This window comes from Rhea pennata, chromosome 12 (genome assembly GCF_028389875.1).
Source record: "Rhea pennata isolate bPtePen1 chromosome 12, bPtePen1.pri, whole genome shotgun sequence".
Classification (NCBI taxonomy): Eukaryota; Metazoa; Chordata; class Aves; order Rheiformes; family Rheidae; genus Rhea; species Rhea pennata.
Window position 1 is genome coordinate 24,022,937 of NC_084674.1, and position 13,165 is coordinate 24,036,101.

Sequence of the window (13,165 nt, forward strand, 5' to 3'; positions counted from 1 at the left end):
GCCCTTTCAGAGGGGAATCTTCTCACAGCTCTTGCTTTGCTTGTGCAAAAATCACTCTATCATCTGCTGGGGAATAAAACTTTTATTCCTGAAATCCAGCAATGTGCTGATGGTTTAGTTGCATTAATTGCCTTAGAGTCCCATCTATGCCTAGAAAAAACATCTTAGAGATGTGCTAAGATAGGGAGTATGCAATCATTCATCCCAGCGTGGCTGCCAAAATCTCCGGAAACCACCACCAAGAAAGAGGCGAGACACAGCACAAGAGGGCCCAGGTCAAACCTCATGGTTATCCCAAGCATCATCAGTGCTTATGGAGATGGTGCCTAGCCATATGGGACTGAGCAAAGCCCTGCGAGTCCGAAGCACGTTCCACCTCCAAGTGCCACGTCCCTCTCCAAAACAGAGATCCTGGCAGAGGCAGAGGGGCATGTGTGACCAGGCCTGATGTTGCTAGCTCCTGCTCAGGCTGAGGGGGTAAGGTGCAGCTCCGGTCTCCAACTCCTTGAAGAAACTGTGCTTGGAGATGTTATCTATTGAGGCTTTTCTCTTATGATCCTTGTAGGTCTCCTCGCAAACATTCCCACTCTCATGCTAAGATTAGCTCCCCAAGGTTTAAAGAACCTGAAAACTTTGCATCTTCATCAGGACTAAAACTCAGGGAAAGCCCATGCTAACTAAAATTCAGGGAAAGCCCAGGCTACAGTGTAAGTGAAGAACATGTGGGTCTACACTGGGATATATCAGCCTGGACAAGGAGAGCTCTTCTAGGCTGTCTGCAATACTTCTATTCCAGGAGCAGTGGGGAGTGATCCCCACTACACTAAGGATGTTATATCCAAGGTTGGTATCAAGCACTTCTACCAAGGGCTTCCCCTTTGTGTTTACCCAGGAAAATCCTGCTGCTGCATCTCACACCTTTCTGAGCTTCAGCAAAGACCCAGAATCACGTTGCTGCTCCAGTCAGCAAGGCAGGGAACTATCAAAGCAGTTCATTAAGCAGCCTGAAAGGCTATATGGCAAATCATCTTAGCAAGGAAAAACATAACCACGAGCACAGCCTGCCTGACAGGCAGGAGCTTGAAAACATAATGTATGGTCCCCCAGGAATACATCGTCCTCTTTCAGCAGCCATCTGCACCATTACAGCCCCGGCTCGCTGCCAAACACTGGCCTCTTGCTCCTTGACTCTGTGGGGTAAAGTAACGGGTCAGCACAAAGCACACCATCCAAGCCACACAAAGACCCAGGTCTGAGGGGATGAAGGACTAGCTTTGGGGACCGGCTGCCACTTGGAACTCTCTCCAGTGCTAGTGCTGACTACTCTCTCCCCAGCACTTTGGATCTCAGCTAGGGCAGAGTGCTGAATGCCAGTCTGTTCAGCACAGCTATCAGATCTGCCTTTCCTCCTGCTGCTGGTGATGGATATGCAATGCCCCAGATCGGATCTGAAGTCTTTCCTTAAGATGCTCATTGTTTTATAAAACGATCAGAATGGCAAAGCTTGGTGCTTGCCAGCATGATGTCTGCTCCTGCCACCCAGTGTGTGCCCAACAGCTCCAAGGGGATGTGGGGGATCCCAGCCTTTGCTGATCCCAATGCCCATTTGCACTCAGAGCTGGTAGCTTGCAAGATCAGTAAGTCTAGACATTTTTTTTTAACCATGAAAATTAGGCCTGGCTTATTCACTCTGCCCTGCTCTGTTTCACACTCACTCCAATGTTATGTTCTGCAAGACTCAAATACCACTCTATTTCTAGGTTTTTAGGGCTGGGTACAAAGGACTCCTTTAGACTGAGTGGTCCAGGGAATGCCTATTCCTTCACCTCACTTCAAACACAGCTTGTTTATCAGTAAGTGTTGGAAGGAGCATTAGCATTTAGGAAGTTAGTGGTACTGAGACTCCTACGGGACTGCAGAGAAGTACCATGCTCAGAGAGAACCAGCCAAGTCTTCAGGGTCCCAGCAGGGCTGCAGCTGCTATGGCAGGTATCCAGGCTGAGTTTGGAATCTGCAAATTGGGATTTTTTTTGGTGACTTCTCCAGTGGGGGGGGGGGTGACACTGAAACCATCTTGAGATTGAACAGAACCTGCTCAGTGTGCCCAGCCTGTTCAGCTTCGCACCCGCTTGCCTTTCTTGAGCCTCTCACTTGCTGGAGATGCTATTCTGTCCAGGGCAGCTCTCCATCTCTGACCTCTGACTTTAGGATGGCCACTTGGTTTCCACAGGGCTGTCCTGGGACAGGGAAGGAGTCAGGAGCCCAGCAAGAGCCAATGCCACCATTTGTGCCCAGGAACAAGTGGGAAGGATGGAAACAAGTCTAACCTATAAGCCCAGTCCTAATTACAATATGCACACAGGGGACCAACAGCCACAGCTTTAGGCCTTGCCCCTTTCCCTTTCGCCAGCTTTCATCAGGATCATTACACAAGCTCTCATCCTGGCCAACACTGCTCCATTAGCTCACTCCAAAGGAGGCTTAATAGAAAATCTGCTCAATTATTTAGCAGACAAATGGGGAGATGATACCAGCTGAAGGCAGCCAGGGTCTCTGGCATGGACCCAATGATTCAGACCAACCTCTGGCTCAGCCTGCCAGCTTCTGCTCTCCCTCTCCTCCCCAGGAAAACAAGCCTCAGTCATTAGTGCCTGGCAAAACACAGAGCACGAGGGCATCCCTGCCTCACCATCCCCTGCTGGGCACCAAGACATCCCTCAATGAAGATGCTGCCCAATAACTGTCAGACCTGAGGGCTGATTGCTTGGGAGGGGGCAGCATGTCAGGGAATGTTATGGAAGCCAGGGCAGTCCTGAAAAAAATTATGGAGGCCAAAACAATCTCAGAATAAGGAGCTGTTGCCCGTTTTATGGAACAGCCTAGCCTCCAGTGCCAAGATGGACTGCTCTTGACAGTTGAAGAAGTTTAGCTCCCTCTCAGCAAGGCCTTTAGGATCAGGCACTTGCTCTGATTGGAAATACAGGTCAGTTACCACATACCTGTTGTGGGAACCAGAAGACCCTCTGCCAAGAGACCCCAATTCTAGCCAGCTGCCTTCCAATCTGTGCCTTGCACTAATGCTCCCTCGACCCCATCTGCAAGTCTCATTACATCCCATGAGTAAGACTTCTTGTTCAAGCTATCTGCTCTCTAAGGACACTTCATATGACTGGTTTGAATGCAAAGTTTTCCTTTTCCCCCTCCAGCTCCCAGCGAACATTGGGGAGTTGTGTCAACAGTGACCCCAGGAGGCTTTATAAAGAGCAGTAAGCCTCAACAAGGATGTCACCGAAATTCTGGTTCATCATGACTAGTATTAACTGTCCTACCAGACTTGACAAGGAAATGCATTTCTTCTTTCTCAAAAGCATTGTCCGCTCTACCCATGGACTAACGCATATGGTGTATCAATTGCCTCATCACATCCTAGCCTGGGCAATGTTCCCTTTATTTGTGCTTAATGGCTCTGCTTTATGCCAAGAGTCTGTAACAAGAGGACTTGCTGCCTGGCTGAGTGTCCTGTGCTGGGCAAGGAGCATTGAGGCATCAGACTGCATCCTGATAGCGCTCTTGGATGAGTCTGCATTTGAGGAGCTCCAGGCTGGCACCGTGCACGGTCCCAGGTCTTGTTATACCCAATCTTCCCTGCTGGGGTGTTCTGCCCCATAAATGGGACCTTTTTCTTCCAATCCCAGATGAACACACATTCTCTGCCCCAAGGCAAAACCTGCGGCTCCTTTCAACTGAGTGTTTGGCAAGGGCGAAAGTTGCTTCTGTGGCTGGGTTACAGATATTGAACCTTTGAGAGGTTCCTATGCTAGGCCCAGAAAAGCCACCCCCAAACCATGGAAGTCACGTGAGGTCTTGTCCCTGGTTCTCATCCTATATGGCAGAGCGTCCCTGCAGTGAACCAGTATGATTAATAGCTATCATCTTAGGTGATTTCCATTCAGAAGTTCCCCAAAGCAGGTCAGAGCTCTCTCTACTCTACTACTGACTAAATATCCAGAAGTCCATCAATCGCAAAATGGGACTCAGAACAAATTTCTACTTGCTTCCAGCATTGCCTGGGTGCTTCTGAGGGAGGAAAAAAGCCCCAGAAGTATTTTCCTATCTTGTTATTCTGCTTGCTACACTGAGAAAAAAGAGGGAGCACCAAGAAGGAAAAATGTCTCCTCTTGAGTTTATATAAAATGGGTCTGATCTGGAGAGCCTGGTTACATGTCAGATCCTTTAAACCTGTTCAGTTACTTTCTACAGCTACAAGACCTATAACAATCATCTCCTGTGGGAGAGTACTGACTTGAGGAAGTTTCTAATTCTTGTTTTCCATTCTGTGGACCATCTTCTTACTTGTGTGCTTGAAGACAGACACTCTCGATCTCTCTGTTCTAGGCCAGCCATTGTTTACCTGTATCATCTCCCCAACTTCAGGGCAGCTGTGAGGTAGAGACTGAAGCAATGTCCCTACTAGTTTCTGTAGGATGCCAGCCCTATAGCATCCTATGGAGATGGTACAACCAGGCTTGCACACAGGATCAAAACAGGACCAAATCCTTGAGGAACACAAAGGCAGTAGAAAAGTCTCTGCTTTTTCTCTTATATCTGCTTCTTCCCTCCAACTAACTAACTGAGGGCCAGAGAAAAAACTGTTATCCTTTCTCCTGTTTTACAAGTGACCTGGCCTGGAACAGAATTTTGAGGAACAGGAAGGCAGGGAAGGATTTCTCATCCTGCCCAGCATACAGGAAACTGCTTTATTACATCTCCCCTTCCCTCCAGGAAAAAGTAACTAGTTGTGGAGTTGAATCTAGAATTTTTGCCCTTTCCACACAGCAGAATCCTGGAGGAGAGCAAAATCCACCCATGTTCACAACCCAGAAAGGCCAATGATCAGTGACCTTGTGCTGAGCACTTGGCATTGTCATACTTGGTGCTGTGTGACTGGTGCAGCAGCCACGGGAGGCAGGATATAATTAGATTTACTTGTGTACATCTTTGAGTCCTTGAGAGAAGAAGCTGACGGACTGGCTGCAGGGCTATGCCGCTCGGCCAGATGGGGCTCTGCTCTATGCAAACCCAGAGACTATCATGTTCTCCAGATGCGAAAATAAGCAGGATGTGCAGTGGAGACAGAAGAGCCCTATCTCCTACAGCACCCTACAGGGCACGGTGGCAGGAAAAGAAGTGTACAACACTGGGAGACAGCAAAGGCAGGGTGGCAGATGGTACCGAAGCCCAAGCCTAATTTCAGGACTCAGCGCAAGCAGGCACAGACACATGTAAACTGTCAACAGATCTCCAGTCTGAACCATGGCTCTACTGACAGCATTTTCAGTGAAGACATATGGAGGCTGCCTTGCTCCAAATTACACGAGAAACCTCCTCAGTTCCAGAGCAGGGATTTTATACATAATAGCCTCGGCACCCAATAAGGACAGGTAAGAGGCTGGACAATGAGATTTTTGCTTGTTGCCCTGCAGCATGGAGTCATAATCTGAGATCACGTTCCTCTTCCCCTTGCTTGGATCTCCTCTGGGATCTCCAGGGGACTGATGTGCCCTATGCTTCCTAGCCTCCCTAGAAATACCCAAGCATTGCAGAGGGAAAGGCTACATGAGCCACAAAATTCTGCCTTTCTCTGGGACACTCAATCAGAAGAAGCTGTCTAGAGAACATCATTTTATCTGTCAGAAACCACTGCACACTGGGTAGAAGGAATCACTGAAGGTCTCCACTCCAGCCTCCCACTCAGAGTGAGACAATGACCAACACTAGATCATGGCCTAAACACTAAATTAGTTCAGCTCTGGCTTTGTCCTGCCAAATCACTCCCCCAGTACTGTGCCCCTCACTAACTGGTAACCATAAAGAAAGGAAAATTTGGTCCACTGGAAAAACAACATCACATCGGTGTCCAGAAAGGATTCATCTCACTCTTCTGCCACCAGTCTAGACAGCTAGAGAGCTCTGCCCACATTTTGATGCTTCGTTGAGAAGTATCTAGAATGGATAAGCTTGTAATCAACTCCCACATGTAGCCCCGTGTGCTACAGCGCTTCGCCTCCTTGACGGCATCAGTACAACTCTTTCACATGAAGTGTTCACAGCTTTCAATAGTAGCTCTCCTGTTGCATACACTGCCAGACCCCATCACATCCCGTTCTGGGGAAGAAATTGCATATATGCTGTCAGTACAGTACCTCACAGCAACCTCTCATGAGTACAAGGGCTTTCCTGCACCACAAGGAGGAGTTTTGCAACCAGCAGCAGTATTGGGATACAACTGCCGCAGGGGAATGCAGCTCCTTGGCTTCTGCCTGCTCACTGCACCGCACCTGCCTCTCCTCGCTTCAGTCTTCATAAACCCACATTGCTCCTGCAATGTCTCCCATGGCACTGACCGCTGCAGCCACCCAAAGCAATGCCACACTCAGTGACATGGTGTTTTGGAAGACAAAAGTTACTCACCCTTGAACATCAGTGTCCACAAGCAGTCGGACCAGTATTCCCGTCACAGCTACAAGGATTGGGTAATGATCCACGCTCTCCAGCCCTTCGGGGGCAAAAGAGAAAGGTAGAGCCACTTCAACAACATGGCAGGTAGGACAGGGCTGCTTCCTTGACTTGGTGGCAGGGCAGTCCAGAAGGTAGAGATTGTGACTTTGGCTCTCCAGTGGGCTGCAGAAGAGCTATGGGTTTCTTCAAAGACAGAGAAATCTTCCCCTCTAATGTGAGCCCCAACCTCAGTCACTGCTCCCACTATACAGCATCCCTGTCATTCCCAAGATCCATCAGAAGGTGGTCTGTGCCCTCTTAAGTATGTAAGAAAATCCAGCTGGTGTATAGAAAATTTAGGATATACCTAACACAGCATCTAAGGCCAATCTCCACTCACAGGTACAATTCAGCTGCCCACAGCTACCTCCATGAGGAAGAAGAGGGCTCATGTTGGTTTCTTAGCCAGAGAATGGCTTCCCTCAGCTACTCAGTGCTACCTCTATCCAATGCAGAGCATAGCGACCAAGTTTGCTACTTAAGCTGAAATCAGACCAGGGCTTTCAGCCTTTTAAACAGTTCCAATCCATTCCAAGTCAGATCAGTTTTCATCTCTAGCAAAACCTCTCCCATGCCCAGGTACATCACAACTGCCATGTCCACTGCAAATGGCAAGATTCACAAATCAGCTGCCTTCTGAAGCCAGAGATCCAAGAGGGAAGTAGACCTGCTGGGAACTGAGGAGGGCAGACAAAGGCTAAAGGTATAGAAAACCTAACAATGCTCAAGTCCCTTTTGGGAGGTTTTACGTGTCTTCTGAGGACTTCTGAAAAGGCTGTGGCAACCTGAGTGACCAGACAGGCTTCCTGGTCAGAGATCTAGCTTAACTGGACAGGCCTGAGGGCTGATCACATGCACCTCTGAGATGAATTTGGAGACAAGCCACCCCCCGATTCCCAAGGGCATTCCCCCAGGACAATTCAACAGGAAGAGAGAGACAGAGAGTTTATGTACGGACTCACCAGGCAGACGGAGGTTGACTACTCTGTCAAACAAGTTCCTTTCTGCCGTCACACGATTCAACACCTGGTTCAAGAGCTGTGTGGGGAAAAGCAGATGTTTGTACTTTCTGGACAGGCCTTCCTGGGTACAGCTGGATGGTTGCAAGTGGGCTCTCCCTCCATTGGTGGAGGAAGCATGTTAGAGACAGGGTTAATAGAGGTTTTTTGGAATTAACACATTTGCCTCTTTTTACAGTTCCTAAATCTCTACCCTGAACTGAACAGTTCTGCAACATGCTCCTTTCAGAGTTACAGCAGTTGAAGCATTAGCTAATGCCGGCTGTCATGTCCTGACACAGAACCTGGAAAAACTGCCACATGCCAGGCGGGACTGCTGAAGTGCATGCTAGCCCCATGAGAAAGGCGAAAGGTTGAAGCAAGGTGCTGGACAGGGCTCCTTTCTGTGTGTCTGCACAGGCTTGCAGCATGGTCACCTGCTCCCTGCTTGACCTGCAGCTGTCAGCAGGACAGACTTGCTAGTCCTGAAACATGGGACAAGCACACAAACTACTGCTCTGCTTGACAGAACATCACCGCAGGCAGAGATTTCTGCCTATGAACAGCACTGGAGGAATCAACTGTAAAGGCATTTAATTAGCTATCATTAGCTCCTGCCAAAGCCCCCAGTGGGATGAGCGGGGCCATTCTACACTTGACACAACCACTGCAAGCTGTGTGCAATTTCTCAGATGCAGCATCCTTCTTCCTGTCTCCCTTGTGCATCAACAGCAAACTCTGTGCAGCTTTGTGGGCATGTTCAGCACTGTGGCATGGCTTTGTAGTGGCACGAGGCAATAAGGAGGATGCTGTGGCACTTTGCTTTCTGCTGGCTGCTCTCCAGCCTCTGCAGACCATGTAGTAGAGGTCCCTTCACTCTCTTCCCCCTGTAGGGATCCCTACAAAAAGCCTCAGGGCAATTACTTCCCTCCAGATCGCTGTGCTACACCCTGCCTGGATCTTGTCTTGCCTTGTCTGCTCAGAGCACCACCGCTCTCTACATTCAGGCTTGTGGCCTGAAGAATGGATCACTCCAAACCTTTTAGTAAAGCATGGATAACATGCCCCCACCAGACTGGCTCATACAAGAGGAGCATGTCCCTGGGGCTTTCTAGAGTACATTTTGAAATGGAAACTTTAATTCACTTGTTCTAAAAGGTTGGAATGGGGCTCTCCTGCCGTGCACAGCACAATGGAGAACTTTGGTACTGTACTGCAGGACTGAAGAACCCAGGACCAAGACGTCAGCCCAAACAATGCGGCAAGTAGCACATGAAACCAGCTATATCTTCTGTAGCTCTTTGCAAAGAGATAACATGCCTCCTCTCCAGATTTCAGGCCACTGCTTGTCACAGAAGCATTTAGCATTTACTAGGCAGACATAATTGGCCAGGGCTAGTCTGTAGGTAGATTTATGGGGCCCATCTTACTCCTTCCTGGGTGAGATACAAATCAGCCGTGGTCAGACTACTTACAAAAAGAGAGCAGCTAACATACAGTGATTTTAGAGAGCACCACTTGTTCTGCAGCAGCTTGGTTTGCCCAAACAGGTTTAGTTACTGAAAGCATTTGCAGCAGAAGCCTTTTTACAGACTTAAACAGCTAGCGCATCTGGACAGAGGGCAGAGGGACCACTCATACCCTTTCAGAAGATACTCCTTCCCACCGCGATGACCATCGTACTCCTTAAAAGGGGACAATACCTGGGCGAGCCTCCGAAGCAGCAGCTCTGACGATGGACGATTCCAGTCGAGAAAGATCTCAGGTGCCAGTGTGACAGTCATTTCCAGCACTCTAAGCAAGCTCACTGACAGGTCGAAGCATGTGGCACACACCTTCAGCTGGCGGCTGTCCACAAAGTTCCTTTCCAAGCGCTCTGCTGCCTGCTGGATCTACCAAGCAACAGAGCACAGCTTAACAAGGCACCTCTTCCTGATGGGATGGACATGACTCCCAGTTCAGCTTGGCTCCCACGCGTACCAAGGAACCATGGCTCTCCCAACCCTGAGGTATGTGTCCTGGATCTTGCTGTGTAGCACATGCGCACCCACAAGTGCCAGACCATGCAGCCTGGCAGCACACTCACCTCCTGAATCATGCCAATGAACTCAGAGAAAGCCCAGTTTAGCTGGTTGAGGACGCTGTTGAGGAAACTGGGAGCCAAGTCACGGTCACTGCGGAGCAGGTCTGCCATGTGTCTCTGCAGCAAGGTGGAGGGACACGGCTCTGAAACCAGACAGTGACAGCTTCAAAGGCCTGGCCCCAGCATGGCCAAGGGGTGTGGGGTGAGGACAGGCCAGGAGCTTGGTCCTGGGATTGTTAAACGTCGGTTTCTGTCTTACTGTAACTTACTGCGTTATAGTAAGTGGAGATGGCAGGGCACTGCGAGGCAGTGGCGAAGGACTATTCTGAGCAGAGATCTTGCCTGCCATGCCTCCAAGCACTTTTTTGCAATGCCAGCCTGAATTAACTAGGGAACAGCCCTGTGTATTCGCTGCTCCCCCCATGCATGGGAGCACTGCCTTGTAGCTCAATCATCCTTTGTGCTCAGCCCTGCCAAGGCCCAGGGTCAGCTCAGTACTAATTGCTTCTGACAGCAGTGTGCCAGCAGCTGCCCAGAGCCAACGCATGCAGCCCCTAGCCTCACGTGGCCATGCCAGGTCTGCCCAGGTCCAGGGAGGAAAGCACCTAGCAAATCCCGTTCCTGAGACGCTTCTGCCTGGAGCTGGGGCTAAGCTTTGCTCTCAGCAGGTTTGGACAGGCACAGTTGCCCACACTCCCTGGTCAGGCTCAGTCCACACAGAGACAAGTTTGTGCTGTATGTGATATCTTGCCTCTAGGCTTTTTTGGTATCAAAAACACAGACAGGGCTGGATCCAGGCAGTTGGGGAATGGTACAGCCAGGGCTGTGTGGGATGTTGGTACTTGTGAAATGGCCAGGGAGGACTGCACAAATGGGACAGATGCATCTTACTGGCAGAAGGACTCACTGTCAGCTACAAGCTCACAAAAGCATTTAACATGACACAGGAAAGGTATCAGAGAGGAGACTGCAGGCCAGAATTTAGGGCTTGGGAGAAAAAAAGATTGAACTGATTTACTACAGAAGAAAAAAAAACAACTACTTTTCTCTCTACTAGGAGCAAGGAATAAGTGAGAGCAGGGGGGAAACTCTGACAGCATTGGCATTGCAGCACCTGGAAGAACAAGCTGTGCTATGAGTACAAAAGATCTTCAGGCCTGTGGCCTGCATGGATAAAGGAAACAGTACCATCTCCATTACATAGTTAGGTACTGAACCAGGCAGGGCACAGGGACATCGCTAGTTGGGATTACCAAAGCCAAAGAGGGATGTTTGGCTACAGGTACGGATTGTCAGTTCATATGGGGAACAGGATGAATTATTCTGTAGATATCCTGCTAACAAGTGCAAGAAGATTTTGTTGTTAAGGAGGATGTCTCACAGTGCATAATCACTCCATGCATGCCACTACCCTGGCTTTGATTGTGGGTAAAAGTACATAGATTCTCTACGGAGAGAATCTCTGATGTTCTACTCCCACCCTCAAGTACTTTCCCAGCTCTTGGTTGCACGTGGCTCAGGGACTGCCCAAGTCAGATGTAGCTTTTATGTATTTATTGATCCTCAGTGGCTTTTTTTTTGTCCAGTTTCCCCTTGAAATTGTGTAAGCTTTTAGCATTGAGTGCATCCTGGAGTAAGGTTTCACAGCTTAACTGTACATGGTAGGCAGAACTCTGCCCTTGCTCTGATCTGAGCTTGGCTCTTACTCACTTTATTTGATGCTATTTATTTTTTGCAGCCTCTTCTTTCTGCTCAGAGAGAGAGAGAGAGAGCTGCTATTCTCTATTCACTTCTCCAAGCTAGCTGGGATTTCACAGGCCTTTCTGATAGTCCTGCCACTCATTTTGAACGGCAACAGCTCCAATCTACGCCATTTCTCACAAAAGAACCATCACATCTTTGTCACCTTTACCACCCCTCCCCTGAACCTTGCCAGTTCTAGATTTTCCTTGAAATTGGAACAGAAGTGCATGCAGCATTCAAACCACTAACACACAGCAGATTTTGCACAAGTGCAAGATGTGCTTTTCAAAATTTCTTCTCTCTTCCTTTCCTGATAAATCCTATCATTTAATTTGTTCCTTTGACTACGCATCAAGTTGATATTTTCAAAAAGATTACAACAACAGGACTATAATTCAAGGGTAACTCTTTTGTAAGAAGTACAGTTCAAGATCCTCCAGAACTTGCTGGCTTCAGGTCGCAAGTGGAGAAGCCCAGGAGCCAATAATGGAGGCATAGTTTTCTTCCTTGCCAGTGACAGATGATGATGCAGAGTACCTGAACAGTAAATTGGTGTGCTACTACCCCTCTGCTTCGCCCTACAGAGGTTGCACCTGAAATATTGCAGCTTTCTTCCCTGGTAGGGTGCAGGAGCAGGCTCCAGGGAGGTGGAAGGTCATAGGTCTCTGGGCCTGGAGATTGTCCACAGCCACCCTAAGCTGGCACTGGTGACAGCCCTGTTCTGAGCACAGGCTGGATTATAGACCACCGGAGCCCCTTCCCACCAATGTCACTGCGATCTGCAATCTTGTCTCTTAAGGTTACACTCAGCTTGCACCCCACTGCTTTTTAATCACATTTTCCCTTTGGATTCACTATTCTACATCTGCTTACATTGAACTACATCCACATCTCTCCCAGGAATTCAAAATTGGAAAGTCCTTCGGCAATCTTTTTTTTTCTTCATTTATAGCCTCTCTTCAACTTGTAAAAAGCAATTTTATTAAAATTGCTAACGTATTAGCTCCCTTCCAGCCTTCTAGAACTAAAGTAGTTCTAGGTGATGATCATCACTTATCATGGATGAGGTCTGTGGATTGTAGTGTTGGTCTGTTGCTAAATCCTCTTTTATGAACACTTGAAGTTGAGACACAAAACAAATCACAGAGCTGGTCCAACTCATCTCAAGGCAGCTCTGGCTTTCTGAAGGATGTCGTTTTGCTTGTAACCTGCTTTAGCCTGTTGTTTAGCCAAAGACTGTTTCCTCATGGTCCTTTTCCAATAAGTGTCATGAATTTACTCCAAGCCTCCAATACCAGGTCCTTAAATGTTTTCCCTGCTGCCAGCAAAGACTGTGCCAGTTCACAAAAGCATTAAAAAGCGGTGCCTTTTATCATACTCCTCTATGGTTATGCAGCCTTTTTATGTTTTCACACTAACACCAATAAACCGTGGGCTTCCTTGGCTTTTGTTGCTCCCAGGAAAATACTGAATCTAAATACGCTGCAGTCACTGTTAGTCTCTGAAAGCAACATTAGGAATCAACCTTGGGCATTGCCCAAGGCCAGAGCAAGAACAGCTTCTTCCCTTGTGTGAGTTCTCAAATTAGGTTCTCTATGGGGCAATCATTAGTGGTTCTAGAAACCCAGCCTTGACATTAGACCCTGGCACTGTGATTATCCCCATCTGCAAGAAGTCTGTCTTTACTGAGACATTTCCTTTTACCTCTCTCACGCAGCAATCTGGGGCCCCACTGCATGTTCCAGTTATCCTTACCCCCCTGGAGAATGACACAGCCATTGCA

The 13,165-nt window shown here is 48.4% G+C and overlaps 1 protein-coding gene across 2 annotated transcripts in view; it reads right to left on the minus strand.

Moving 5' to 3' along the window:
- RNF123 (ring finger protein 123) overlaps positions 1-13,165 on the minus strand; it is a 60,350-nt gene that overhangs the window by 8,338 nt on the left and 38,847 nt on the right. For both annotated transcript variants that reach the window (XM_062585864.1, XM_062585865.1), the window contains 4 exons: positions 9,643-9,782; positions 9,260-9,448; positions 7,521-7,596; positions 6,472-6,556 (listed from right to left, as the gene is read on the minus strand). In XM_062585864.1, coding sequence (XP_062441848.1) covers positions 6,472-6,556; positions 7,521-7,596; positions 9,260-9,448; positions 9,643-9,782 — 490 coding nt within the window. The remainder of the gene's footprint in view (positions 1-6,471; positions 6,557-7,520; positions 7,597-9,259; positions 9,449-9,642; positions 9,783-13,165) is intronic.